General features: G+C 56.7%; 1 protein-coding gene across 1 annotated transcript in view; it reads left to right on the forward strand.

Moving 5' to 3' along the window:
• The window catches only part of SMOC2 (SPARC related modular calcium binding 2), a 121510-nt gene that overhangs the window by 48948 nt on the left and 47812 nt on the right, over window positions 1–24750 (forward strand). Inside the window, exons 3-7 of the mRNA XM_039881788.1 lie at window positions 2599–2705; window positions 3841–3940; window positions 17655–17702; window positions 20647–20697; window positions 21873–21947. Of these exons, the coding sequence (XP_039737722.1) occupies window positions 2599–2705; window positions 3841–3940; window positions 17655–17702; window positions 20647–20697; window positions 21873–21947 (381 nt within the window). The remainder of the gene's footprint in view (window positions 1–2598; window positions 2706–3840; window positions 3941–17654; window positions 17703–20646; window positions 20698–21872; window positions 21948–24750) is intronic.

A 24750-nucleotide genomic window follows, 5' to 3' on the forward strand; every position in this document is an offset into this window, starting at 1 on the left:
CGTCCCGAAGAGGCAAATCCATAGAGATTAAGAGCAGGCGAGCGGGACCGGGAGGGGCCGGGAGGGGCCGGGAGGGGCCGGCAGTCACTGCTCAGGGAGCTCGGATTTCCTTTTGGGGTAAAAAAGTGTCCTGAAACAGACAGAGGTGGTGGCTGTACTAGATGCCACTGGATCACACACTTTAAAACGGTTAAAATGATGGCTTTTGTTATGTGTAGTTGTATCGCAATAAAAAGCTTATGGCGCCTGTGTTTTGAGGATTTAATTTTCACACAGTTAAAAATAAATCGTCCGTAGTAAAACCTCAGCCAGGCCCTGGGCGAAGGACCTGCCCAGCTTTTAATCCAGCCATGAAAGCGCAGCGTGTAAGTGTAGCACCGGCCGGAATTCGTCCCCCGTGACCGCAGCTTCAAGGGGAGAATGATGAACCTTTCCGTGGCGTTCTTTCAAAAGTAGTGGGCAAAATGGGAAGCTGGGAATAATATAACTTTGAGGGTGGGCTTAATATTTTGATTTCTGTAAAGCAGGGTGTTTAATTAGCCAGAAGTGTGCACGCAGCAGGCACGCCGCGGAGGCTCGGCCGCGTTCACGGGGGTGCGCTGCGCCCAGGAACATCGGCCCGGAGGGTGCATCTCGTGCTCTGCGTTCTACTGTGATAGAGTCAATAACACAGCAGAAATAACACAAGGGAGGTGTCCCAGATTGGAGTGACATCCCCTGGTGCCTCCGGGTGTTGAGAACGGACCTGGCGGCTGCCGTCCACAGCCCTCGAGAGGATGGACCTCACCCGTGATGCAGAGCACTTGGGGTGCGGGACAATGGGAGGTGGTTTGAGGTGGCGGCATTCATTCCACGGGTGGTGACAGGGTCGTTCCGGGGTTGGCTGACGCAGGCCCGCAGTGCCGAGCCTCGGGGCCTTCACGGGTCCCTCTGACTAGACAGCCACACGCAGGCACAAACCTGGGGTCTCAGGTTCCGTCAAGCACGAGGGCTGCAGGGTCAAGAACTGTCTGACCAGTGGCAGATGTGACATCTTTCCAAGAAGGCCTCCAAGCCTGGGCCAGGGCCCACGAGACCTTCGAGAAGTGTGTGCGTGTCCCACGGGAGCGCCAGCGTTGGAGGTGACTTGTAGCTGCATCTGCACCGAGCAGAGACCCTGTGAGCTGGAGCTCACAGTTTTCCTTTAGACAGTTAAACCACAGGCTGTCCTCAAAACCGAGGACAGAAGTCCAGCAAAGCAGCGATTTCTCCTCAGCTAAAACACAGGCTACATTAAAACCACATGTCGCTGAACGCCGGCTGGCCAGGCCTAACGCAGACCAGGACGCGAGGCCCTGGGCCCATGGGGGTTTCTGCAGTGTGCAGGCCTGTCACCCTGGATGCAGCTTGTCCCCGGGGCTGCCAGCAGCCTGCCGTGGACCTCCAGCAAGGAGTCTATCCAGCGCACTGACGCCCCGAGCTATCGCACGTGGCTGCCCGCCCCGGGGCTGCTGCCCAGATGGCATTTAGTCGTAGCCAGCAGCTTTCACTACCAGGCAATCAAAACGTCGCCAGCCAAAGACGCTGGGCAGTGCACGCGTTTGAAGAAGTATCTTTTGGAGTCCAGAGGGCTTTAAGATCTAGATAACTTGTTATTTAAATCTGGAAGCGCTTAAGAAACATTGGGAAAGCCATTCTTTTCAAGTTTTACAATTCAAATGAGCTGTGTTGTATGATGCCCCAAACAAATGCAGCCTGTCCTTGAGGGGGTGGGGGATCCCAGGCCGTCACGGCTCACGGTGCCCAGGGTTGCGCTGACTGGCTTTGGTGTCTGCGTCCTAACTCGTGTGTCTGGAGCGGGTTAGACACGCTCGTCTGTTTCTGGACTCTTCCGTTTCCACCAGTTTACTGAGTCCCGGGAGACAGCTTCCTCAGCGGGCAGTAGGGACGTCGAGGTTGGTATCAGACTGTGTTGCGGTGACCTTAACACAAAAGTTGGAAGAGTCGGGGCGGGCAGGGCGTGCTCCGGCTGGCCGGCCCTTCGTGTCCCGCGTGCTGTCAGACTTCTGCTGGGAGCAGGAGGAAGTGAGAGCTGGCATCACTTTGACATCTGCAGGATCTTCAGTGCACAGGAAAGAGGCTGCCACACAGAGCCGGCCTCCAGACCCGGTGGGTCTCCTGGGCCCCACTGTGGGCCAGAATGTCACATGCCTTCCGAGGTGCTGTGGCGCGCCCTCGGTCCGGGCCAGTTTGTCTGCTCGGAGTTTCAGTGTGGCTTGGAGACTCGGTCCCCTCCGGTGCGTGGACTAGACCCCCGTGTTCCCGGACTGGACCGAGGAGAGCCAGACAGCAGCCGGCCGGACGGCAGCGGGCACTTCCTCTTCCATGAAGCCAGGTCCACATTTCGCCCAGCCGGGCCGAGCAGCCTGCCCTGAGCTCCTAAGTGTCGAGGGCGACGCCACAAGCCTTTCACTGGGGCGACACGCCTGTTCTGCCCTCCTTCCAGGCTCGCCTGACCTTCCCAGTCCCTCCGGGCCCCGCGACCTCCATGCTGCCCTGGGACCAGTGCGCCTGCCTCTTCCGTCGCCTGACGCTGCCTCTGTTTGCTGTCTCCCGCAGACATGTCCCGGTGTGTGGCCGAGAGGAAGTACACCCAGGAGCAGGCCCGGAAGGAGCTGCAGCAGGTGTTCATCCCGGAGTGCAACGACGACGGCACCTACAGCCAGGTTACAGACCCAGCGGGGCCTTCCGCGCCTGAGCTGTGGGCGGCGGGGCGGGGCGGGGCCGCGGTGGGCGGAGCGGGTCGGAGGGGGCAGGGCCGTGGTGGCAGGCAGGTTGGAGAGAGAGGCGGGCGGGGCTGCTGGGGTGGCCCGGAGGTGAGGAGGCCAGCCCTGCTGGGCGGAAGAGGGGGGTCCCCCAGGCTGCTGTCATGAGCGGGTGTGGGGCCGACGTCCCTCCTCCCGTGGCGCAGGGCTCGTGTCGTTGCTACGGGGTCCCCACCGGTCCTGTGTGAGCGGGGAGGGGACAGCTTCCGGGGGGCGGCTGTCGGCCACGCCCACCGGCACGTTGCCGACACCCTGTTTTAGCTTGATTCAGTCACAGGGAGCTCATGCAGCCCCGGTGCCGGCAGCAGGCTCTGGGCTCAGACTCGGGGCTCAGACTCGGGGGCCTGGGGCGCCTCGGCCGGACTTCCTTGACAACCTCGGTCAAAGGCACCGTCAAGGAAATAACCCGTCCTGTCTCTCCCGGGTGTGAACACTTGTCGATTCTGGTGTTCCTCGTTAAGAATAATGAACCCCCCAAATGCCATGCTAACCGACATGGCTTTTGGTAGAAAAACAACACAGGATCTGCTGTGTCGGATAATCATGGGAACTCTGTGTTTTTACAAGATCGTCCCCCTAGAAAGACCGAGGAGAGGGACGGAGCGGCGCAGGCGCCGGAGCTGCAGGGGGTGGTGGGGGGGCTGGTGGGACAGGTGCAGGAGAGACCCGGGGCGCCCTGGAAGGACACCCCGCCGACCGCCTGCTGCCGCCTCGTCTCCTTGGCTCTGCGCTGGGCGGGCCGGGGGGCGCTGAGCAGGTCTCCTGGCACCTGGGGCCTCAGTTTCCCCATTTGTAGGATGAGGCTTGGGCCCCATCTCAGAAGGGGGGGAGGTGCCAGCACGCAGTAGCTTTTGGTAGGCGCCTTTGGTCGCTTTTATCTCTCAAACCCCAAGTTCCGGCCCTCCCGCTCCTTCACGAGTGTCCAGCAGCGACCCAGGAAGCACGCACGGCCCCCCCCCCCCACAAGGAGGAGGACGGGCCGCGCCAGCAGCGAGGCTCTCTGAGCACTGACCTCTCTGTCCTGTCGTCGCTCCAGGTCCAGTGTCACAGCTACACGGGATACTGCTGGTGCGTCACATCCAACGGGAGGCCCATCAGCGGCACCGCCGTGGCCCACAAGACCCCCAGGTGCCCCGGTAGGTCTGAGCAGTCTGTGGCTGACCCTCCCCTGACGCCGGCTGGCAGCGGCTCCCACCGTCTGACCGGTGCGGGCTCACGGTCAGCCGCGGGGGCCTGCATCTCTGCACAAACCCTACAGTGTTTCGAAGCTCTCGTGTTTAACACGGCTTACCAGGGGGCCCGGGTCTGAACCGCAGCCGGTCATGGTGATTCAGGACTCTTAATTTTTAGAAGTGACCGTGAGGACTGCAGTCAGCAGGGGAAGGGACCCAGTATTTTCTTTGGCACAAAAGAAGCAAACGTTTCTGGTTTTGCATGTATATGTCTGCGAAGAGAGAGTGGCTGGTTCTTCTTAGCGCCTTGTCCAGATGCTTAATTTGTGTTATTTTTATTACTCATAAGGAGGCTCGATGTGCTGAAGGTAATAATATTGACAGGAGAATAATCTATAAAATAGTCTGTTTTCCATTAATATTTTACCAAAAGCATTATAAATAATTCAGGTGGTTTTTATTTGAAGCTGGGCTGCAGCTGGAGTTTTGATTGATTGCTTGAGGAGGCCATCAGATCACCTGCTGGGACGTTTCGTGGTGTCCGCAGCAGAATGCCTAGAGTAGACTTACAGAAACAGGCAAAGCGGATCGTCGTGTGACGATAATAAAGCACAGAACCTGTTCCTGATTTTCCATGTATGATGTTGAAAAATTTGCACTTAGAGTTCATTTTAGGCTTATTTTCTATTTAAAGGCAGGCATGTTCTACTTAGGTTCTGCTTATGATTCAGACATTTATACAGGAGCCAGGGCGCAGGACAGGACTCATAACCACCCCAGAGTGGTGACATCTGTAATTAACAGTGACGCGAAACCTGATATTTCCAGTGACTGCTCATCACTTAAAAGCCATGGGGTGTGCATGATGCAGAATTAAAATATATTTATTTTTAAAAACTATTTTGTCATCCAAGGCCTAAAAATGGCTGAAAAAATATTTTTAGTGAGCCAACATTGCACCTAATAATTCTTTCACAAACTCACGGAGTAAATGAAAACAGGAAAACAGCATCGAGTTGGCGTCTGTGTGTGTCCGTCAGTCTGGGAGACGCTTTCTCATGCTGACCACACTTGGTCCCCGTCCGGGCCTCCGAGGCCAGCCTCGCTGTGCAAAGGCCAAACCGGGTGGAATCCGTTTCTGTGATTTTAGTGATACCGTGTGAAAAATTAATTAAATAGTGTCCCAAAGAACTCTGTTAGAAAGCCATGTGCAAAAGTGGCTGAATTTCTTACATTCTCCAAATAATTCTTTGCTTTGGGGGGGTCAAGCCGCTGTACCGTTCACTCGCGTCATTTTTCCGACCAGGTGTTGGCAACACTTCACCGGATAGAAACGCCCATTTTTTCCACTGCCCGTCTGGGTTTTTTGGTCCAAGTGATGGGTTATGGGAGCAAGAGCCTTCTGTCCCTTTACTTAAAAGTCCAGTGTCGGTTGCCTGAGAAACGCCGCTGAGAGAGTGAAGGGTGTTGGATTAAACGTCTCGGTGTGGAGGGGGCAGGGGCTCGCTAAGGCCCTGCTCCCCGTGAGCGTGCGAGCGTTCACGCTTTCGCGGCATGGTTTCGTGGCTGTGACCTGCGTGCTGGCTTGGCCAGGGTCATCTCGAACTAGCTGGTGCTAACCTACCCCATAGCTCCCACTGAGTTACGGAAAAATTCCGTGAACCCCCAGTCGTATGCACGTTTTTATTCTGCAACGTCGTGGGCACGGGGGAGCAGGTGTCTGCATTAGGGGGACCTGCGAACCTTTGTGGCGTTGCCGTGAACTTTTGAGAAAACTTTGACGTTTGAGGGAGAGTTTGGGGAGGGTTAAGTTCACACACAGAAACACACACACGCGTGAAGAGCTTATGATAAACTTTTGCATAATGTGATAAGTTTTCCCAGGGGTAGCCACGACTTCACAAATACAGCAGAGAAGCAGGGCGATGGGACACCCCTTTGCATGAGGCTGTGATGGACGGCATGGGTCACAGCTGTCCAGAGTGTCCGGCCGCAGATGGCCAGGGCCTCGGCGTCCAGGCCCGGCCTCCGCCCTCTGCGGGTTCTTAGCCGGGTCTGTTTGTGGCTTGTGCTCAGTGCTCGCTCTTGGAGGCCGGGCTGCGTCTCGTCCGCTTAATCGAAGCTGGGTGAACTTCAGTGTCCCGCAGTTTACAGCTGGCTTTGCATATAAGTGCCTGCTATTAGGCACAAAAAGAGACTTCACAATTAGCCACAAACAGTAACTGTCACTTGGAATGTGCACAGGTGTGTCCGTTACGAATATGTGCGGACACACAGGGGCAGGCAGCCTCGTGCCAGGGAGCAGACACCCGCGGACCGCACGGCCTGGTGGACGGAGGGTGGGCCCTGCCACAGTGCTGCCGCCCTGTGTCCCCGGAAGGCCTTCAGAAGGGAGGGTTTCTGCATTTCACGGGCAGGCACGTTTAAGCCCTAATGCCAAACGCCCAAATTCCTCTTCATCAATCAGAATGATGCGATGATGAGTCGTGCTCTGTGCCGGTCTCGGCCTATCCGTCCCCAGTGTGGTGGCCGGACCAGGCCTGTGGTTGACACAGCCTCCGGCAGTCACCACCAGGAAGCTAAAAATGTCCAGGTCTCTTACTCACAAGACCTGGAGGTTACACAGCCACCTGGGGCTGCGGCCGGGACCGCGGTTCTGCTTCCGTCAGGTTGAGGGGGGGTTGCCTGGTTCATGCAGTGGGAACATAAGCGGCCGGGAAAACGAGCGAGCGGCTGCCCTCAGGGACCGTGGCTGGTGGCTCCAGTATGGCCCTGAGTGAAAGGGTTGAAGCACGGAACCGGGGCGCCCTTTACACTTCAAACCCGGGGGCTCAGCCTCGCAGGAAAGGCACCCTCGGTGACACGCCGCGAGGCCGAGGGGCGGAGCCGCACACGCGGGACGGCGCTTACCTGCAGGGGGGCCTGTGACTGGAAAGCGGGCTGGTGTGGGCACCTGGTCCCGCCTGGGGGACGTCCCAGACCCAGATCCGATGGGCTGTGCTGTGCGTTATGCTTCCGTGCTTTGGGCATGAGCTAAGTGGTGTCGCAAGTCCAGACAGCCCAGTGCCAGTGCTGGTCTCCCTTAGGGCACACGTGACTGGACACCCTCCTGAGGGCTGGTGGGGGCGGGGCTAGGTGCCTGGCCGCTGGCGGGAGTGGGGCTTAAGGAGGGGTGCCAGGGCTGTAAGTGGGGGCAGACAAGGCGCAGGTGAGGGCTTGGGAAGACCAGCATCACATTCACACCAGTGGTGCCCGGCGGCTGGGGGCAGCAGGCCTGCCGCCCACACATCAGTGGGGACAACACTGGCTGCCTGTCATGGGGCAGCCGTGTGGTGGGCATCACAGCAGCCTGGCGGGGTGCAGAACGCCTTCCGTTTTGCAGGTGAGAGTTCCGCCCGAGCCTCTGTGCTTCTGGCGGCCGGGACTGGAGCCCAGCTTTGTCTCCACTGCACAGTCCCCCCGACAGCACAGTGGCAGCTCGGCCCTGGGCCTTGCACCCCTCACACCCCAGGAGGGCGTCCCGAGGACAGGAAGCCACGAGCCACTCCCCGCCCACTGTGGGGTCCTCCAGAGGCCGGACACCCCGTCCGCTTCGTGAGGTCTCATGGAGGCCGCTCCCTCTGGCTGGACGGGAAGTGATGAATAAGTAGCACAGGTTTCCACGGCCAGCGAGCGCTCCGCCCTGTCACCCGCCAGCCAGCCCTGTGAGTCGGGACTCAGAAGGAGCTCGCACTGCAGGCGCAGGGAGCGTCAGGGAGAGGAGCTTGCTCCCGAGTCCGCCCGGAAGGCGAGCAGGGGTGGCCCAGCTCTGGGGCATCCTCCTGGGGGGAGAGGGGCGTGTCCATGGCAACCAGCCACTGCCTTGACAGGCGTGGGGTCCAGAGGGCTGAGCCCTGTCCCCATGTGCCCCAGGCGGGTGGTCTCCATGTGGACACTGAGTCGCTGGGCCTCAGCTGCCGGACGCAGCAGAGACGCCCAAGGGGCAAAGGAGGCTCCCGGGCGCCCCCCTCGAGGGTCCTGTCCTCCGTGCCGGGGAGGGCTGGGCCCACGCGCCCCTCTGCGCGCCCGGACGGACATTCTCCCTGCAGAGATTGTCTCCTTTCCTCCTTGTCTTAAAGACGCGAAGGCCGACAGCGTGGGGGCCCGGAGCCGAAACACGGGGGACTTTTTGCCAAGGGAGAGTTTCTGTGGCGGCCGGTTCTCTAATATTTGGAAATAGCTTCGGAGTTTTAATCTTGTCCCTGGCCCGAGTACAATGTCGCTCGAGACACGGAAGCTGAACCTACGTGCAAGAATCTTTAATACTGCAACAGCCAAAGCGTCGCCCTATGAGCTCCGTTTGAGGGGTGTGTGTGAGTGAGCTCCGGGCCTCAGTCACCGAGCACGGTGGGGAGCATCCCGCAGGCTCGGGACCACAGCCCTTGGGGCTTTGAAACCAAAGTCGGGCGCAGGGAGAGGTTGGGGGAAGGGCAGGGAGCTCACTCACCTGACAGCTGGGCCCAGTGGCCGGAGCCATCGGTCACGGCAACTTTTATCACATCAAACACGACCTACGCCTTGATGTCAGTTACTGAGGCTCTGCATTTCCCGTGACAGGAATGAGCGAGCTCGTGGTCACATCCAGGGGCTCACTCGCTCCTGCGCATTCATTGCTACATTTGTGTTCTGGGACGGCCCGCTTGTAAATGACAGAGGAATCTGGATTCGCTCCAATAACCTTTCAATAGGTTATTTATGCTCATTTAACTATGAGCCTTGCGTTTTCCTACAACGCCTGGTGTTTTCGCCTGCATCTGGGATGGGGAGACGCCACATATTTATGACTGTCCTAAATGATTTCCGAGAATTTTAACTTTATGAAGAGAAGCTGTTTCATTTTTTAATTTTTCACAAATAAATTTCCCTACTGCTAAGTTAAGGACCCTGAAAAACTGAGAGACTTGATGAAAACACCCAGAACAATTGAATTCCCAAATATTGAAACCAACAACACAGAGGTGGTTGGTTTCTGAAGTCTAAAGAATTTCTTTATGTAAGTTATTAAAACGCAAATTCAGAGTTGTTTTGCTCAACTGGAGAGGGCAGGTCGGAGGGACTTTTGTGTTCTCCCTTCAAAATGCCTTTGTCTTTAGCTTAAAAAATCTCTTCCTGAGAAATGATAGTTAATAAAACAAAACATTTCAATACCCACTGGCAAGGAAATGTAAAGAGGTAGAAAATGCGCTGAAAACGAGCCCGTTTCCGTTTGGAAGCGACGCCCGCGGGGGCGGTGCCCCTGGCCCCGCGCTGCAGTGTGGCCACCTCGTACCCGTTCACGCTCGGTTACTCGCGGTCAAGTACGGTCCATAAAAGGGAAATGGAAAATGCTGGATGTTTGGACGGAGCGAGAGAAAACACATTCACGTAGCTTTTACTGCGGTATATTGTTATATTTGCTGTTTTATTAGTTATTGTTCTTCATCTCTTACTGCTCTTAATTTATAAATCAGACTCTATCATAGGTTTCTACGTATAGGAAAAACTATATATATATATATAACACGTAGGGTTCAGCGCTAGCCGTGGTTCCCGGCATGCACTGGGAGTCTTGGCTTGCAGCCTCCGTGGATAAGGGAGCTGTAGAGATGGCACTGAAGAAGTGATTTTTTTAGGAAAACATATAAATTGTATTACTCTCCAACATAGACAATTATGGCAATTTTTTAGGTATTGGAGAAATTCATTTTACATCCATGATGAGATAAAACAGTAATTTGATACAGCCGACACAAGATATGTAAAATTTCCAGTAGAAGTTCCAGATGGTGGGAGTTCCAGAAGGCCTCGAGTTGATATTGTAATTAAAAGACAAAAAATTAAGTCGAACATTCAGTGAAAAGGCCACGGGGCGAGGTCGTTATGCTGAACAGGACCTCACGGACCAGGAGGATCCGAGTGAGCACGTGTGCCCGTTCCGGCCGGCGCCAGCGGGAATCGGGGCTTCTCACGTGGACTCAGAGCGGCATGGAGCTGGCTGGGGGTGGCGCTGGCAGGCGGTGGCTAGCAGGCAGTGGTATAGCTGGGAGTGTAGCTGGCAGAAGCTGAGGTAACCCCTAACCCAAGCGATGGCGCTAGCTAGAGAGTAAGCGCTGGCTTGGCGGTGGCCCTGGCAGAGCAAATGGTGCTGGCTAGGGGTGGCATGTATGGCGGTGATTGGCTGGCGAGGCGGTGGCTCTGGCAAGGAGGCGGGTGGTGCTTACGGCGAAGCGGTGGCGTGGCAGACGGTGGCGCTGGCTGGGGTGACATTGTGGCGAAGCGATTGGCGCTGGCAGGCGGTGGCTCTGGCAGGCGGTGGCGCTGGCAGGCGGTGACGCTAGTGCACATCAGCGCTGAGACCCATGTGGATTTCTGTCTGTGTCTCTTTTTCTTTCTGAATTTGGTTTTGATTTTGAATTATACAACCACTTGATGAATAACATTTGGTGGTGTTATTTTTCCTTTTAGGAAAAATGCTTATTACTTTTATTATTTTTCTTTCGGAACAAAAGCACTCTTGGGTGTCTAATATGTTCGTTTTGATTACGATGTGCCCTATTCTTGTACTTGATTGTACGTTTCACGTGGTGGCTGGTTTATAATCGAATTTTTCATTACTTCAAAAGCATAGAAACCGTCATTTTCCACACCTGTTCCACAAATGACTTTCCTCTCATATTTTCTAATATTCAATAAAACTATAAAAGAAATCAAGAGGTCTTTTAGAAGCAAATGCCCCCGATTTACACACCCCATTTAAAGGACACAGGCGCAGACTTGCAGAGAGATCTGGAGATGAAAACGAGGGTACGCGTTTCCCACTTCCTTTTTTCCGACAACCCGTGCATTTTTTACGGCGCCTTTTTCTAAGTGCAGCTACGACAGTCAGATGTTGGCGAGACTGAGTTAGCCGCGTGTGTCACTAGCTCCTGCCTTGACGCGCACGCGGTTTAGACGGTAGAGAAATCGGGAGTATGTAAAACAAAGGCATCGGCGTGGACCCCAGTGGAACGTAAATCCAGAAAGTCTCTCATTTTTGTAAAGAAAAATTTGTGATTTACATAATCTCACCGTTTTAGCGGAGGACGTTCTCAGACGCGGACAGTCAGGTGCTCCTCCTGCAGCCGCAGCCCAGAGGCTGCTTTTACCCTCCCGCCTGGTGTCCTGGCTGCTCAGAGCCAGGCGCACAGATGACAAGGAAGACGCGGGGCGAGGGGCCGGGCGCCCGGGCACAGGCCCTGCTCCCTCCGCAGGCACCAAGAGGGGTGGTGGAGACCGGTCGGTTTTGTTTGGTTTCTCTAAGCACCGAGGTAGAACAATAGCAAAGCAGGTGACTTGGCAGAGGTGCTGGAGGCGGAGACGGCCGGAGGGCGCACTGCGGCCTGGCCTAGAGGCTGGACAGGGCCCCGTGGTGGGGACGCACACAGTGACAGCCCATTAGGAGAAGAGCTGCAGGAAGCCCCGGGGCAGCCACTTCTCGGCTTTGCCTCGCGTTGCAGTCCGCGAAGGGGCGTGAGCCACGGCGGCGCCCGCACCCCAGGGTTCCGGGTTGGGGGGTCTGGAGGGAGGCCGAGGCTTGGCTTTTTGGACACGTTTCCAGTGGTGCTGAGGCGTCCGGGTGGCCCCTGTCTGAGGACTCCTGGCAGAGGGTTAGTCTCCTCCATCCCACAGTGACTTGCGTCCCCAGGGCCGGCCGGCCACCCTCGCCCATGTCCGGGCCATGTCGTGTGGAGTTGCCAGGGCCTCTCCCTGTCCGTGGCTGAGGGGCGTAGTGCCTGCTTGGCTTCTCCTCAGGCACGTCAATGGCCCGCTCTGGTCCTTCTGGTCTGATGGACAGAGCTGAGCGGTCTTGGCAGCAGGCCCGCTAGCGTCCGTGGGACAGGTGGGCGGGGCCGGCCTGAGGGGCCCCGGCCATCGGCCCAGAGGGCACAGCCTTCCACCTCGGCCCCATGCATGACACCGGCCATCCCCTGCCTGGCTGTGGTTCTGGTGGGCTCGTCCGCACAGAGTGGCCACTGCTGGCCTGGGCCCTCTGGCTCAGCCTTATCCTGAGGGACCAGGGCACAGGGCACAGGCTCCAGCCGATCCTGCTGTTGCTGCCTAGCAGATGAGACCGTCTCACGCTGTGCCCGCCTTCCCGGTGACAGCCCCCGGAGGCCAGCATGCCTGGCGTCTGGCCTGCGGCCTCAGTCAAAGCCGGGCCCAGCAGCCTCTCCCAGCTTCCTGGACTGAGGGCTGGGGACCCTGTGTCTGCAGCTGAAGGAACGATGCTGACTCTGCACGAGTCGGCCGCACAGCAAAGCTGGCGAGGACGAGAGCGGCACAGAGGCCGTGGGCTCCGAGGTCGGACGCCTCCCAGTGCACGTGACAGGCCCCCCTCACTCAGCGGTCGGTGCGGGGTGCTGGCTCTCGCAGACCAGGCCACTGGCTGCCGCCAAGCCGAGCTCCACTGCGTCACCCGGAGGCCGTGTCACGTTTAGGGGACACGCTGCACCGTAAGGGAATGTGCAGCTGCTGTTCTTTGGCGCTGCCGTTCACAGGGAGGCAAGGGGCGGGTCACCTCTGCAGGCGCACGTGAGCTCTGCTCGGGCCTCCGGGGATGCCGCTGGGGCCACTGGCGCGGATGGAGGGCTGCGGAAGATGCTCGGCCATTTGAGATGCTCAGAGCAAGCGAACATGGCTCTGTGCCAGCCGGAAGAGACAGCACCCCGCCCCCCGCCCCCTCTCTCCACCAGGTGTCACGGCCTCTGCCCCTGGCCAGCATGCAGGGGGGCCCGGAGGCGCCCCTCCGTGCTGGGACGGGGTCGGCGTCGTGGCACAGGCACAAGCGCCCATCGTCCGTGCGGGCAGCTGACTGCCCCACGGGGCCCTGGCCCCATGCAGACCGGTGATAGGTGAGCTGCTTGCTGTGTCCCCGGACCCTGAGCGTTCAGAGCCACGTCATAGTGCGGCACAGTAACACCTGCCAGTCGACTTCGTGGAGCGAGTCACGTTCTGCCTGCATCTCAGGACCTTCCTCTTGGAAGTGTTTGCTGTGACGTCTGTACAGACCTCGATGTCCATATGAAATATGCTTCCTACTTCCGTGCCCACTGACGCAGGAGGGTGACAAGGCTTCCTCTGTCTTCCTGCCTGATGACTTGAAAGCCAGGACTCCGGGTCAGACACTTAGGGCACCTGCGGCCATGGACGTCGCAGTGCAGAAAGTGGTGCGTGGCTAGCACGTGGTGTCGCCTCTGATATAGCCTGTGTGTTACAGACACATAGAACCTTCTGGTATGTGTGCGCCAGGCGTGGGGTTCACGAACGCTGCCCCCGCTGTCTGCCAGCACCTCGCCAGCCCCACGACGACTGGCACCGAGGAGCAGGGCCCGGCTGGCCCTGACACATGACCCGGTCGGCCCCAGGCCCTGTCCCGTGTGGCAGGAGCGCGTGGCACCCCGCACGGCTGGCGCTGGCGGACAGACGTGACGGCCCGCGGTGGTCTGGACGTTCCAGCTCCTCAGCTCGTTACTTCGACACAAACGTCTACTGGGTCGGGCCCTCCGCCCGCCCTGGGAGGTAAACGGCCCAGGCACGGCGCCACATTTATTAAAGCTTGGACCCAAACAGCTCTCCTGCGTGCTGGTTCAAACGCGCAACGCTCCCGGCACCCGTTTCCGGGCCGGCCTGTGACGGGAGGGTGACACGGGTCGGCCGGTTCTCAAGGCTCTGACCTCAGTGTCACCTTCTCTGCCGGACCCTGGGCACCTGCCCCGCCGCCCCCGCCGGGCCAGGTCACGCAAGCCCCTTCCTGCCTGTTCTCTGTCCCTCTGCCTGTGCACCGTCCGGGGTGTGCAAGGGTGTCTGAAACCGGCCAGCGTCTCACGAGCCGTCACCGGTTACGCTTCGGCGTTCGTGGGCTCTGCACACGGTCACCGCTGTCGGCTCTGCGGAGGCCGAGATGATGGGAGATGTGACCCGTGAGCAGAGGGCGAGCACGCGGTGCGTGGATGAGAGCTGGCGGGGCGCACTCCTGCAGCCGGAGGGGCCCGGGTGGCCATGCTCTTGGACGCACCGTGCCCCTTCCCACCGCGGCCTCTCTGCCAGGAACCCCGCCCCCTTCCGCCTTCCTCAGGGGTCCTGCCCGGCTGCTCCGGTGGAGCTGGCTGCCCTGAGTGTCTCTGCCACTTGCTGGCTAAGTGACCTGGGGCCGGTGACTTACCCCTCTGGGCCTCAGTTTCCCCATCTGTATAATGGGCGTAATAAGTGAAGTGCCTGCTTCGTGGGGTTGGGTCAGTGTTAAATGACTTGATGTAGGTGAAGCGCTTAGGACGATGACCCACACGAGAGTGACCAGAGTGTAGACAGCTGTGTTTCCGGTTCTGTTTAACGCCTGTGTCCCCAGAGGAGATGTAACTTTAGTGCCGTGTCCCCTGCTGCGCGTAGGCACACGATGAGTGAGTGGACGGGCGGAATGGTCACAGAGAGAGGCCGAGGCCACGCGGGCCGCTCGGTGCTCTGCCAGTGGCCAGGCGTCCGGCTGCTCTGGGCGGAGCGTTGGTCTCTGTTGCGAGTGGGCTGTCGCCTCCCGGCACGCAAACTACGCACGTGTGACGAGAGGCCGCGCGTGTCCCGCGTGACGGCGCCTGGGTGTCCGGGAACGCGCTGAGCGAGCCTTCGCTGGGAGCCGCCGCCGTGCTCGTCTGCCGGCCAGCTCCTGTCGCCCCGGGGGCGGCACCCCCTGCGCTGCCCGGCCTGCCGGACAGGAAGCTGGGGCGGGGCCGGCGGGCGGTGAAGTCTGTCCCGTCACCCACGTCTGCTGTCTTCCTGCCCTGCACGCCTTCCGGTGCGCACGCAGTCCCACGTGTCACCGCAGCGTCCCGTCGACGGGACGGAGCAGGGGGCTGGAGGCAGCCAGGTGGCTCCTGGGAAAGGCCTGGACAGAGCCAGCACGGATGACGGCCCCGAGGGACGAGGGACCGATATGCATGTGCAGGGCTGTTGGGACCTCTGCTCCCAGCGCCTGTGCCCACGTGGGGACACGTGGTCACAGCAAAGGAACGCGGGCCCGGAAGTCACGGAAGCGCAGCCTCTGCGTCCCCATCCTGCCTTCCCCGTCCCTGCCCTCCCTCTGCCTTCGTGACGTTGGCCGTGAGGCTTCCGGACGGAGGAAGCCCTGGCCGGGCTCCCGCCGAGGGGCCGCGGGCTCTGGGTGCTGGGTGACCTCCCGCGACCCCCTCGGCCCTGTCGCCGTCCGCTGGCAGGCGTGGGCCTCCCTGTCCTCACGTGCGCCGAGCGCATTTAGACCTTGCGAAGGGGCTGCCACAGGGCGCCGAGTGCTGGCCGAGCCTCGCGCCCTCCCGCGGGCCCAGGGGCGCCGGATGGGCGCCAAGCGCTCGGAGCCACCGCCTGAGCTTGTCACTCCTCCCTAAACCACAGGGGTCCTCACATGCGCTTCTGCGGCCTCCTCCCTCTGCCCCTAGTGCTGACGAGGCCACCCTTGTAAAGGGGCGTGAAACGGACCCGGATCTCCCTCGTGCAGGGACTCGGCGGCCTTTGAAGTCGGGTCTGAGGGCAGAGCTCGGGTCCTGGGGTGCAGCCCGCCAGCCCGAGTTCACACAGCTCTTTGCTGTCCCCCGACCCCCGATTTCCGGGCCGCCTTTCCACACTGACGTCCCAGAATCCTGATCCAAACTCCTGCTGGGAAGCGGGGCTTCAGCAAATCGTTATCTCCAGAAAAAAGTCATGAAAGATGACGCGTTGTCTTTCCGCTCCGGGTCCCCGGATCCCACCTCATCATGCCTTTCCACGAGCAGAGCGAGGTCCGGCCGGCCCACATCCCTGGGGACGGGGTGCTGCAGGAGGCCGGGCAGGAAGTCTGGGGGCGTCTCCTTGTTCAGAGGCAGCTGGAGGGACCGCTCACGGACCTAGCTCTCCAGGGACGCGTGGATCCGGTTTATGGTTATTTCTTACATATGAAGAAGAAGATGGAGTGATTTTTTGTGCGGATTTATTCGAGTCAGTGCTGGTTGAATGGAGGGGGCTGGTGAGCAAGCCGGAAGTTTGGTTGATTCAGAGAGAAAAGGAAATTTCTCAACGCTTTCTCTGGCTCTCAGCTTCTAATCAAATGGTGAACTGGGAGTTCGGGCTCTTCGGTCCTCAGACCACAAATATAGTGTCCGTTTGGTCCAGCAGCTCTCGTGGGGCAGCCGATTGTTGTTTAGGGCGTTTACATTTAGCTCGGCATATTAAAACCTATGTAGTTCTGTTCAGAAATATTACCAAACTCTCACAATCCCCAGCTAGAAGTGAAAAACATTTTTTTTGACTCATTGCAGAAACACGTGATAAAAATAAACCGATGACTAAGAATCTTAAGCTCTTAAGAAGTCTGGATTTGTAAAGAGGTGGTTCAGGGGCCGAAACAAGGAACGTGGGATCCCGAGCGCTTTGTGAGGGGCCACACGGGAGGGGAGGCGCGGACCAGGGTCGAGTCCTGCGCTTTGACTCCCGAAGGCCACGGAACATTCCATCCGGCGGGAGCAGCAGCAGCTGGGGGCAACCGGCGCGGCCTCACCGAGCGCCTGGAACGTGCAGCCAAGAGGCAGAGCGGGGGGCCGTGGTTCCCCCGTCCGCTGGCGAGCTGCGGTTCCGAGGCGCGTCCTCCCCGCATTTTGCGGGCAGGCCGAGGAGGCGGGGGGCAGGGGCGCGTCTCCGCCCAGCTCCTGGCTCCTGGGTCGCCTCCCGCTAGGTCGCCGCGGCCTCGGGTGGGAGGAGGGTGTGAGAAGCCCCAGCCCTGGGCAGCGGGGGTGGCCAGCAAGTCCCTCTTCCCCCCGCTCTCCTCTGAGAGTCTTCTCCGCAGGGGACGGACGGCTCGCGCGGCTCCCAGCGCGGCGCCGCCAAGTGGGCGGACGGTCTCGAGGTGTCACGAAGTTTCTCTCTTCAGGACAGGCGTCGCTCTGTTTCCAGTGTCATGCTCAAAACTGAGCAGACGATGAGTTTCAAGGTCTATTTCATGAGAAGCCTTGCCAAGAAGTGCGACCCAGCGTCTGACCCTGGACGGGGCGTTCTGAACGCAACAGGCAGATACACTGCAAAGTCGTTGTGAACAGATGTGTCTTTTCATATTTCTTTGAGTATTTGTAATGATGGTGAGGAGAAGTATGGGTGCCTTTAGCAGTTTCAGTGTAATGGGGAAGGAAGAACACACTTCGTATTTGTAATATAAACCTTTTTAGTGTAAATGCTACGAAATTTTGCCACGAGTTACTCGGTCCGCCTTAGTGTGTTTCCCATTCTCTTCTCGGCTGCCTTTTCTATAAATCAGCATCCAGCTGAAACCGGATTTTTATTTACCTTTGATTGTATAATTTTTTATTATTTAAAAAAGAACGAAACATTTTTTAATCTGATTCATCTTACAACCCCAGCACGGCGTGCGTGCTGAGAAGGTGCTTCTGACACTTTTCCGACGGGTCGTGCGTTAGGGGGTCACTGCACATCCAGCAGCGGAGCCTGAGCGCGGATGGCCATGCCCCCTCGGGCCCCAGACGGCTTGTGTAATGTCACTAGAAAGTGACCAAGCGCCGCGAATTGATCAGAATGGAATAAAATATTCGCGTAACGATTACTGACGACCAGTCGAGACCCAAAGTAATTTCATTCTTTTTTCCCCTTTTAGGTTCCATCGGTGAAAAGCTCCCCCAACGAGAAGGCACCGGAAGAACAGGTAACTACCCTAAAACGAGTTTCCATCGATGAATATGACATCTTACCTGATGTAGGCCTTAAAGTGACTTCTCGAGTACAAATTTAAACAGGTACAGGTTGGGTATGATAACGAGAGCTGAAGCAGTTTGCTAATTACTTAGTCACTCAACAGACGTTAATTCCGCCCGTAGCCTCACCTGGCTCCAACACAGGCCAGGTCCGGCGAGCCCGGTGTTGGCTCACGCTGGGGTGCCTGCAGATGTGGTTAGCCCCCCGCCCCCCGCCCCCCGTCCCCGCCCCAGAGCCCGGACCTGCGGAGAGGACCCGGGTCCCGCACCTGAGCGCTGGTCCCCGTGATTCTAAAGCATAGCAGTCACTGAGGGCCGCTGATCGAGGTGAGCGCCTCCTCCTCGCGGGAGAGAACACTGTGTCCCCCCAGGACAGCCACCTCCTCTGGGACCGGTACCAGCAGGAACCAGGCGGAACCGGCAGCCCCTGCCTCCTGACCCTGCTCTAGCGTCCGGGCTCGTCTCCCACGGGCGGCTGCACGTCCACTGTCGCCGGCCGTGAGTCCCACCTTGTCCGGCCCTTTCCTCCCCTGTCACCCACCAGACCCGCTGACACATTTTCTCCCTTTATCTTATGTCAACCTTTAAGGTACTTTCTTTGTCTGACGTAGGCAGTAGTAAGTACGCCAGTGATCATGAAAAAGGACACAAACCCTAGAGGACCTGAGTCACATTCAAGCCCATTCCCTTAGGTGTCTGATGAGACCCTGGTGGCTCTGTCCCTGCCCTGGGCGGGCCGTGGAGTCTCTGGGTAGTACTAGGACAAACGCACAGATCGACCCCTGAACAAATGTCAGCCTGTGAGGACACTCAGTGAGGGTCGGAGGAGGCAGCCTCGACGGGAGGGCTTCACGGAGGAGGCGTGGCAGTGGACGGGGTGTCGGGTCGAGGCTGACGCAGGGAGGCACAGGAGAAGCCGGTGGCCGGGGCAAGCTGCCTGCTCTCGGCGTGGAAGGCCAGGCGGCGAGCGGCCGGCACGGTCGGCGCTGGCCTGGGACAGGCTTTCCATGGGAAGGACGGAGACGCGTTTGCCTGTCCTGTGAGATCTCTGGGGTGGGCATGATGACATTATGTAGAGAAGAGGAAGTGACCACGTTCATGATTCGAAAAAACAGATGCCGGAAGGGAGGGGACAGAAGGAAATACTGTCTCGGGGGGACTCTCTAACCTCGTGCATGTGCGCCTGTCACATCCACCGTCAAGAACAAAACAAAGACAGAAAAATCCCCGGGATGGGTGTGTGGCACAGAGATGACCTGCGGCCTGCACGTCAGAGGGGACACCTGCGACCGTGCAGCAGAGCTGGCTGCGCCCCGGGCGAGGCGGACAGCAAGCCGGGCGGAGGGGATCCGACGAGCTCTCCCAGCCGTTAGTTATTTCCTCGGGGTGGAGTTCAGTGGGTGCCAGTGGGTTTACGGCATTGGATCAGAACACCGGAGGGACCAGGCCTTGGAGTGGCCTGTGAAAGCCAGGCCGAGGCAAGCGGGTGGCCGGAGGCGGAGGACGGAGCGGCCTGTGGTGCCGGGTCGGGGCGGGAGGGCGGGCGCACGCCTGGGCCCGTCCCTCATCCTGGCCCTCTCGGCCTCGCTCACCTGGCCGGCTCAGCGGGGCACGCAGACTTCGGGAACAGGCCGGTGGCCCCTGACCGGCCAGCTGCTGCGGCCTCAGTAGGAGTATGGAACTCGGACGCTGTCGTTGATGGTTGTCGTTTAAAAAGGCCTCGAACGCTCCAAGACTTTCTCAGTAGATTCTTTTATGACCGTTGAAGATGCTTTAAAGACGCTCTCAGTTCATTCCAGTCTTGGAAGAAGATTACAGAACACTCAATAGTCAGACGGCCGGGTCGGGGTTCCTGTCAGTATTAGGTACTTCAAATAAAAGATGTTACGTTTCATCAGGATTTTGACAAATAGCAAACTGTCGTTAGGAGATTGTTCAATGTTAAAGATTTTTTTTAAAACTTAGTTTTGGTCTCCCCCGCCCCCGAAGAGAGCTTTCGAGAAACTTCATTTTTGTTCTTCCGACGCCTGGGGAAGTCGAATCGTGGTTGACTAGTAAGCTGTGTGTGTGGTGGTCCTTAGCTCTGCCACCGCTTACCGTATTTTGATCCTGAAATTATTGCATATTGAAACTGCGTGGGTGGCCGGGTCTCGGAGCCCCCACGAAGTGCCACGTAACGGCGTCCCTGGCGGGGGCCACATAGCATTGGCAGGACCCAGAGGCTCATCTGCCACGTCACCCCACTGTGGGTCAGGACCCTCTGCACCTCACGCTTTATTCACCAGGGAACCCAGAGTGTTTTCAACAAATTAAATAAAGATTACCCATCTGGAGACTCTGTCTTCAGCGAAGCGGCCCAGAGCTCTTCCGTAACCATGCTCCTTCCCTCCAGTCCCCGATTTCCTTCGCTCTGGTCCCCTGTCCCCACCCCTCAGCCCTCGTGTGTCACAGAAGTGGATGGGGCCTCAGGGGGACCTCAGGGGCGCAGAGGTGCACAGGGCCGCAGTGCAACCCCTGGCTTCCCACTCGGAAGTGGGGACGTCTGGGGTGTCACGGTCCCCTCTCCCAGTCCCTGTCAGCCTCTCTCCTTAGAACAGCGAGTGCCCCGGACTCACCGACTCTCGAGCTGGGGGGACCCCTCGCTCACACCGCCTAACGCCTCCTTCCCGGAGCCGTTCGGAGCCTGGGGCGGGGCGTTGAACCCGCGGGCGCCGAGGCGTCGGCGTGGCTTTCGGCCTGGCCTTGGGCTGGGCGTCCCCTCGCGCGGGTCCGGGTGGCTGTTTGCATTAACCGTGGGGGCTGTTTGCAGATCCTTCGCCTCACCCGTATGCACACTTACTTAACTTACTCTCGTAATTGTAGTCTCCTTGCAAATCTTTTCCGTTCTGAATTCAGATGATGCCTCAGCTCCTGCGTTGGAGACTCAGCCCCAAGGCGATGAAGAAGGTGAGGGCCGGGTGAAGCGGGGTGCGCGGGGGGCAGGGTGTGGGGGTCCTGGACCTGGGCAGCCGGGCGCGTCCCCTCGCGGCCATTTCCGGTTTGCCAGCCCCCCGTCTTTCCCGGTGGCTCCTGGACGTTGCCGTGGGCTCACAGATAGCAGAGCACAACGGTGGTTTTTGGAATCAGAATCTGTGGACGGGCATTTTACAATGTGGATAGTGTAAAATATGTATTTCAAAAGAGTACAACGCCACACTTCTCACATCGTGTGTCTACCACAGAGTGGTGCGTGGGACAAGCTTTGGAAAGTCACACGGACAAAAGGTTTATTGATTTTGTAGTCAGGACGAGGGGGATTTCGTACACTTAGCCTTTGATAGATCGTCTCAGGCGTTTGCTCGTGTATCACAAATCTGGGGGTCAAAAGGGATCAGCGTTTGAAGACAAAAATATAAGGAATGCACACAATAAATAAATTTGAGATCGAAAGGTGGAATTACACCGTGCTTCGCAAATAGTAATTACCGACGACGGCACACGTCGGCATGGCGACGAGGGCCACGCGGTGTGCCCTGCACGGGGCTCGCCGGGTCCTCGGAACCCGCTTCGCAGGCGGCGCCACCTGCTCGGCCGAGGCCGGAGGCCGGTGAAGGGCGGGGCGGGTGTGTGACCGGCCGCACCGTGACCGTCCCATTATAGTTGTTAAACGGGATCACCCACAAGACGCAGTCCCGAAGGTTCTGCGGGAAAACGGGTTGTATGTGTCACACTTGGTGATGACCTTGCACCCGAGCGGAAACCCCGCGTGTGACACGAACACCCGCCTCGAGCACAGTGTTTCTGGACGTGGGGCTTTTTGCCCAAACCTGCTTCTGCCAGGTGGAGCCTGTCTAGACTCACATAACTTCTTTTTATTTATTTTTTGGAGTCATTTAACTTTTAGTTACACTTTTGGATGAAAAAAATGTGCTAACATTTTTTTAAGTGAATACTGTTTTCTATTGTCTCATGCACATAATTGTTTTTGGTAAATTGTGTGATATGTATTCATTACATTGATTTTTTTTTTTTTTTTTTTTTTTTTTTTTGGCTATTAGGCTGCCTGCTGAAATTTGTAATTGAGAGACTTTGCGTTTTCATGAGGAATTACAAATAATCACCCTTTTATTTTGGTTTGTTAGATATTGCATCACGTTACCCTACGCTTTGGACCGAACAAGTTAAAAGTCGGCAGAACAAAACCAATAAGAATTCAGGTAAAAGGCCCTGCTCACGGTTTGTTTGTTTGTTTTCTTCAGGTTAAGTGTATAATGCGTCTTTTTCCTTGGTGGCCACTGAGTCAGGCAAATAATTTTTATGACTTGACCGGCAAAATACAGTTAAAATTTTGGTATTTTTATTAAATCTTCTAAGTTCTTTAGAATGTTTCTCTATATACACCGAGTAAACTGTCGTCTTGGATATAAAAATATTTGATAATAAGTATTTGCTTTTGACCTCATTTCAGAGATGTCAAAACACTTGGTTAATTTACTTCAAACCCCTCGAAACGCCGTGGATGGCTGTGCTGCGAAGCAGCGTTTGTTGAACTCCTTGTTTGGACGTCCCGCAGCGGGTGGCGGTGGCCGCGTGTCTGGCGGGGGCTTCGCGTTTTCGTGGAAACCGACTCCGTCTGGAGTCGAGGTTCTCGCTCGCGGCTGGCCCACGTGCACCTGCTCTGGCCTCTTCAGGGCCTGTCGCCATGGTCCTCGCTGAGAGACGGCGGCCGCTCCAGGTCCGAGTTCTCGGCCGCTGACGGAGCACAGACCGGGCACCGGCCTGGCTGCCCGAGGTGGGCCTGGAGCGGGGGATGCAGGTGACCACGCACAGGGGTAGCCGTAGCCTTGGCTGGTCACCTGCGGCCACGTGTCCCCTTTCAAGGGCATTTTTCACATCCATGACATAAACAGGTAAAGGGTTATGGGAGGCCTGGGCGCCAGCAGTAGTCCGAGCTCCCCGCATGCCCCCCACACACCCTGAAAGGGCTGGGGGCGGACAAAGCCCGGGTCTGGACGCCGCTCCACTGGGCCGAGACAGCGAGAGTCCGAAGGCCAGACCACCAGGTGCACTGTACACCTGGCAGGGAAATTCAAACCCGATTCACAGGATGCGCGATCTCTCAGAAATGGCCGTTATGGGTGCGTTCGCCTATTGCCTAAAGATATGCTGCTCTTAGGGACTTTAGAAACCGAGTTAGTTTTGTTCAGTCCCGTCACCGCGTTCTCCAAAGTTACCTTGTTTGTCCTGTTCGTGCATCATATGGATGAGTGTGCTGGGAAATTAGTTAAAACAGTGTACGTTTCAGATTTACTGGTGGCCTTTGAAAGCTGCTGCAGGAGATACCATGGCGACTCCTCAACTTATTTTGAGAAACAAACATAAAATTATTGTGAGTAGGGTCACCGGATATGTGTGTTGTTCTAAAGGCAACTTTGTCAGTAGGAAGCTGTTAGGTTTTGACCGTAAGCTCCACATACACTCACGAAACAAACGTTCGTGTTTCAGCCGTCACTTGCTGTTACCAGATTTCCTGGCCCCGAGTGACCGACCTGTCACGTATAATTAACCAATAAAAAGAGCACAGGCTTTAGGTATTTTGCGGGACTGACAATAACGTTTCAGGAAATCCCAGGTTACATAATTGACCCTACGCTCTAATTTGATTAAATCAGCTCCAGCGAGTAGGGCATTGAGTTGATTCATAAACATGGGGCATGAATCGACCTGATCACATCTGTGTTCAACACCAGTTGTGCAGATACGTGTGCTTTCTGACGGTCAGAAAGAGTCAGATCTAGGTATTTTAGGATAAGAAAAATAGTATTGAACTTGTTAACAATGAAATGGCAGTCACGGGTTTACATCACGACCACTGTTGTCATTAAGATTCCGATGTCTGAAGAGTTTCATTTGTATTTAAGTCTTATTTTTAAAGATACTTTTACTAATAATATTTGGTAGATGTAGACACGTTTAACAAACATAAATATTTTGACTTGTTTACTATTCCGTGTTTTTAAAAATGCGCCCTGTTTGCCAGTGCTGTCGGTCTCTGGAGGGCGTCGGTTCCAGGACCCCCTGAACCCCAGGTCCGTTAGGTGACACGGCACAGGGCAACGCACACGGCCGGCCCTTCGCGCCGCAGACTCCCAGCCCGGGGCCTCAGGTTGCTTTCGGCCCGCGGTGGGTGACACCTCAGAACGAAGCCCACGGATGCGGGAGGCCGACTGTCCTCCATGTGCTTCCACAGGAGACGCCGAGCTAAGGATGTATCGCTTTCCTCTGATGTCGCTTTACGTCAGTTGAAAGGTCTGTGTTTTCCCCACGAGTTTACTAACATAGATAGCGTTGCTTATGTTACAAGTACATAGGATACGTCCGCCCGGCATGATGAGCGCCTACTGTGCACGTGTGGTCTAATATGTTTCGGAGCAGATGCTAATAGTCGTTTTTAGAAGGGAGACTGTCCTTGCAAAGGAGAATAAAGCACTCCTAGTCTATGAAAAGTTACACATAGTAGGTGGTAAAAATGTGTATTAAAGAGTTTTACCATCGTATGCAACATGGGCACTTCGATGGTATCGTTGCTTTTTTTCCCGTAAAACAAAGTAAATGAAAAAAAAAAAATAGTGAATAGCTAGAAAGAGGAGCTAATCTAAGTACAGTTACAGTTTGACCGCTGGACTTTTATTAATTGAAATTCAATATAAACATAAATATTCCGTTGGTTCACTAAGCGAGAAAAGCATCGTTTTCATTATGTGAACCAATGTACATTGAGTAAATGGGTAAAACCTGAAATTGCATTTTACCTGAGGGTGCATTGCTCAGTTTTTCCCATCGATATATAATTGAATGTCGATTTACTTTTTTACTTTCTTGGATCATTCTATTCGGTTTATTATTCTATGCATAGAAGATATAAAATTGATGACAACACTTGACCGGATGAGAGGCTTTGTGACATACCGTCTTTTACTTACATAAAATTCTTCCGTGGGTTTATAAAATGATGCGCAT

The sequence above is a fragment of the Pteropus medius genome, unplaced genomic scaffold (genome assembly GCF_902729225.1).
Source record: "Pteropus medius unplaced genomic scaffold, Ma_sr-lr_union100, whole genome shotgun sequence".
In the NCBI taxonomy this organism is placed as follows: domain Eukaryota; kingdom Metazoa; phylum Chordata; class Mammalia; order Chiroptera; family Pteropodidae; genus Pteropus; species Pteropus medius.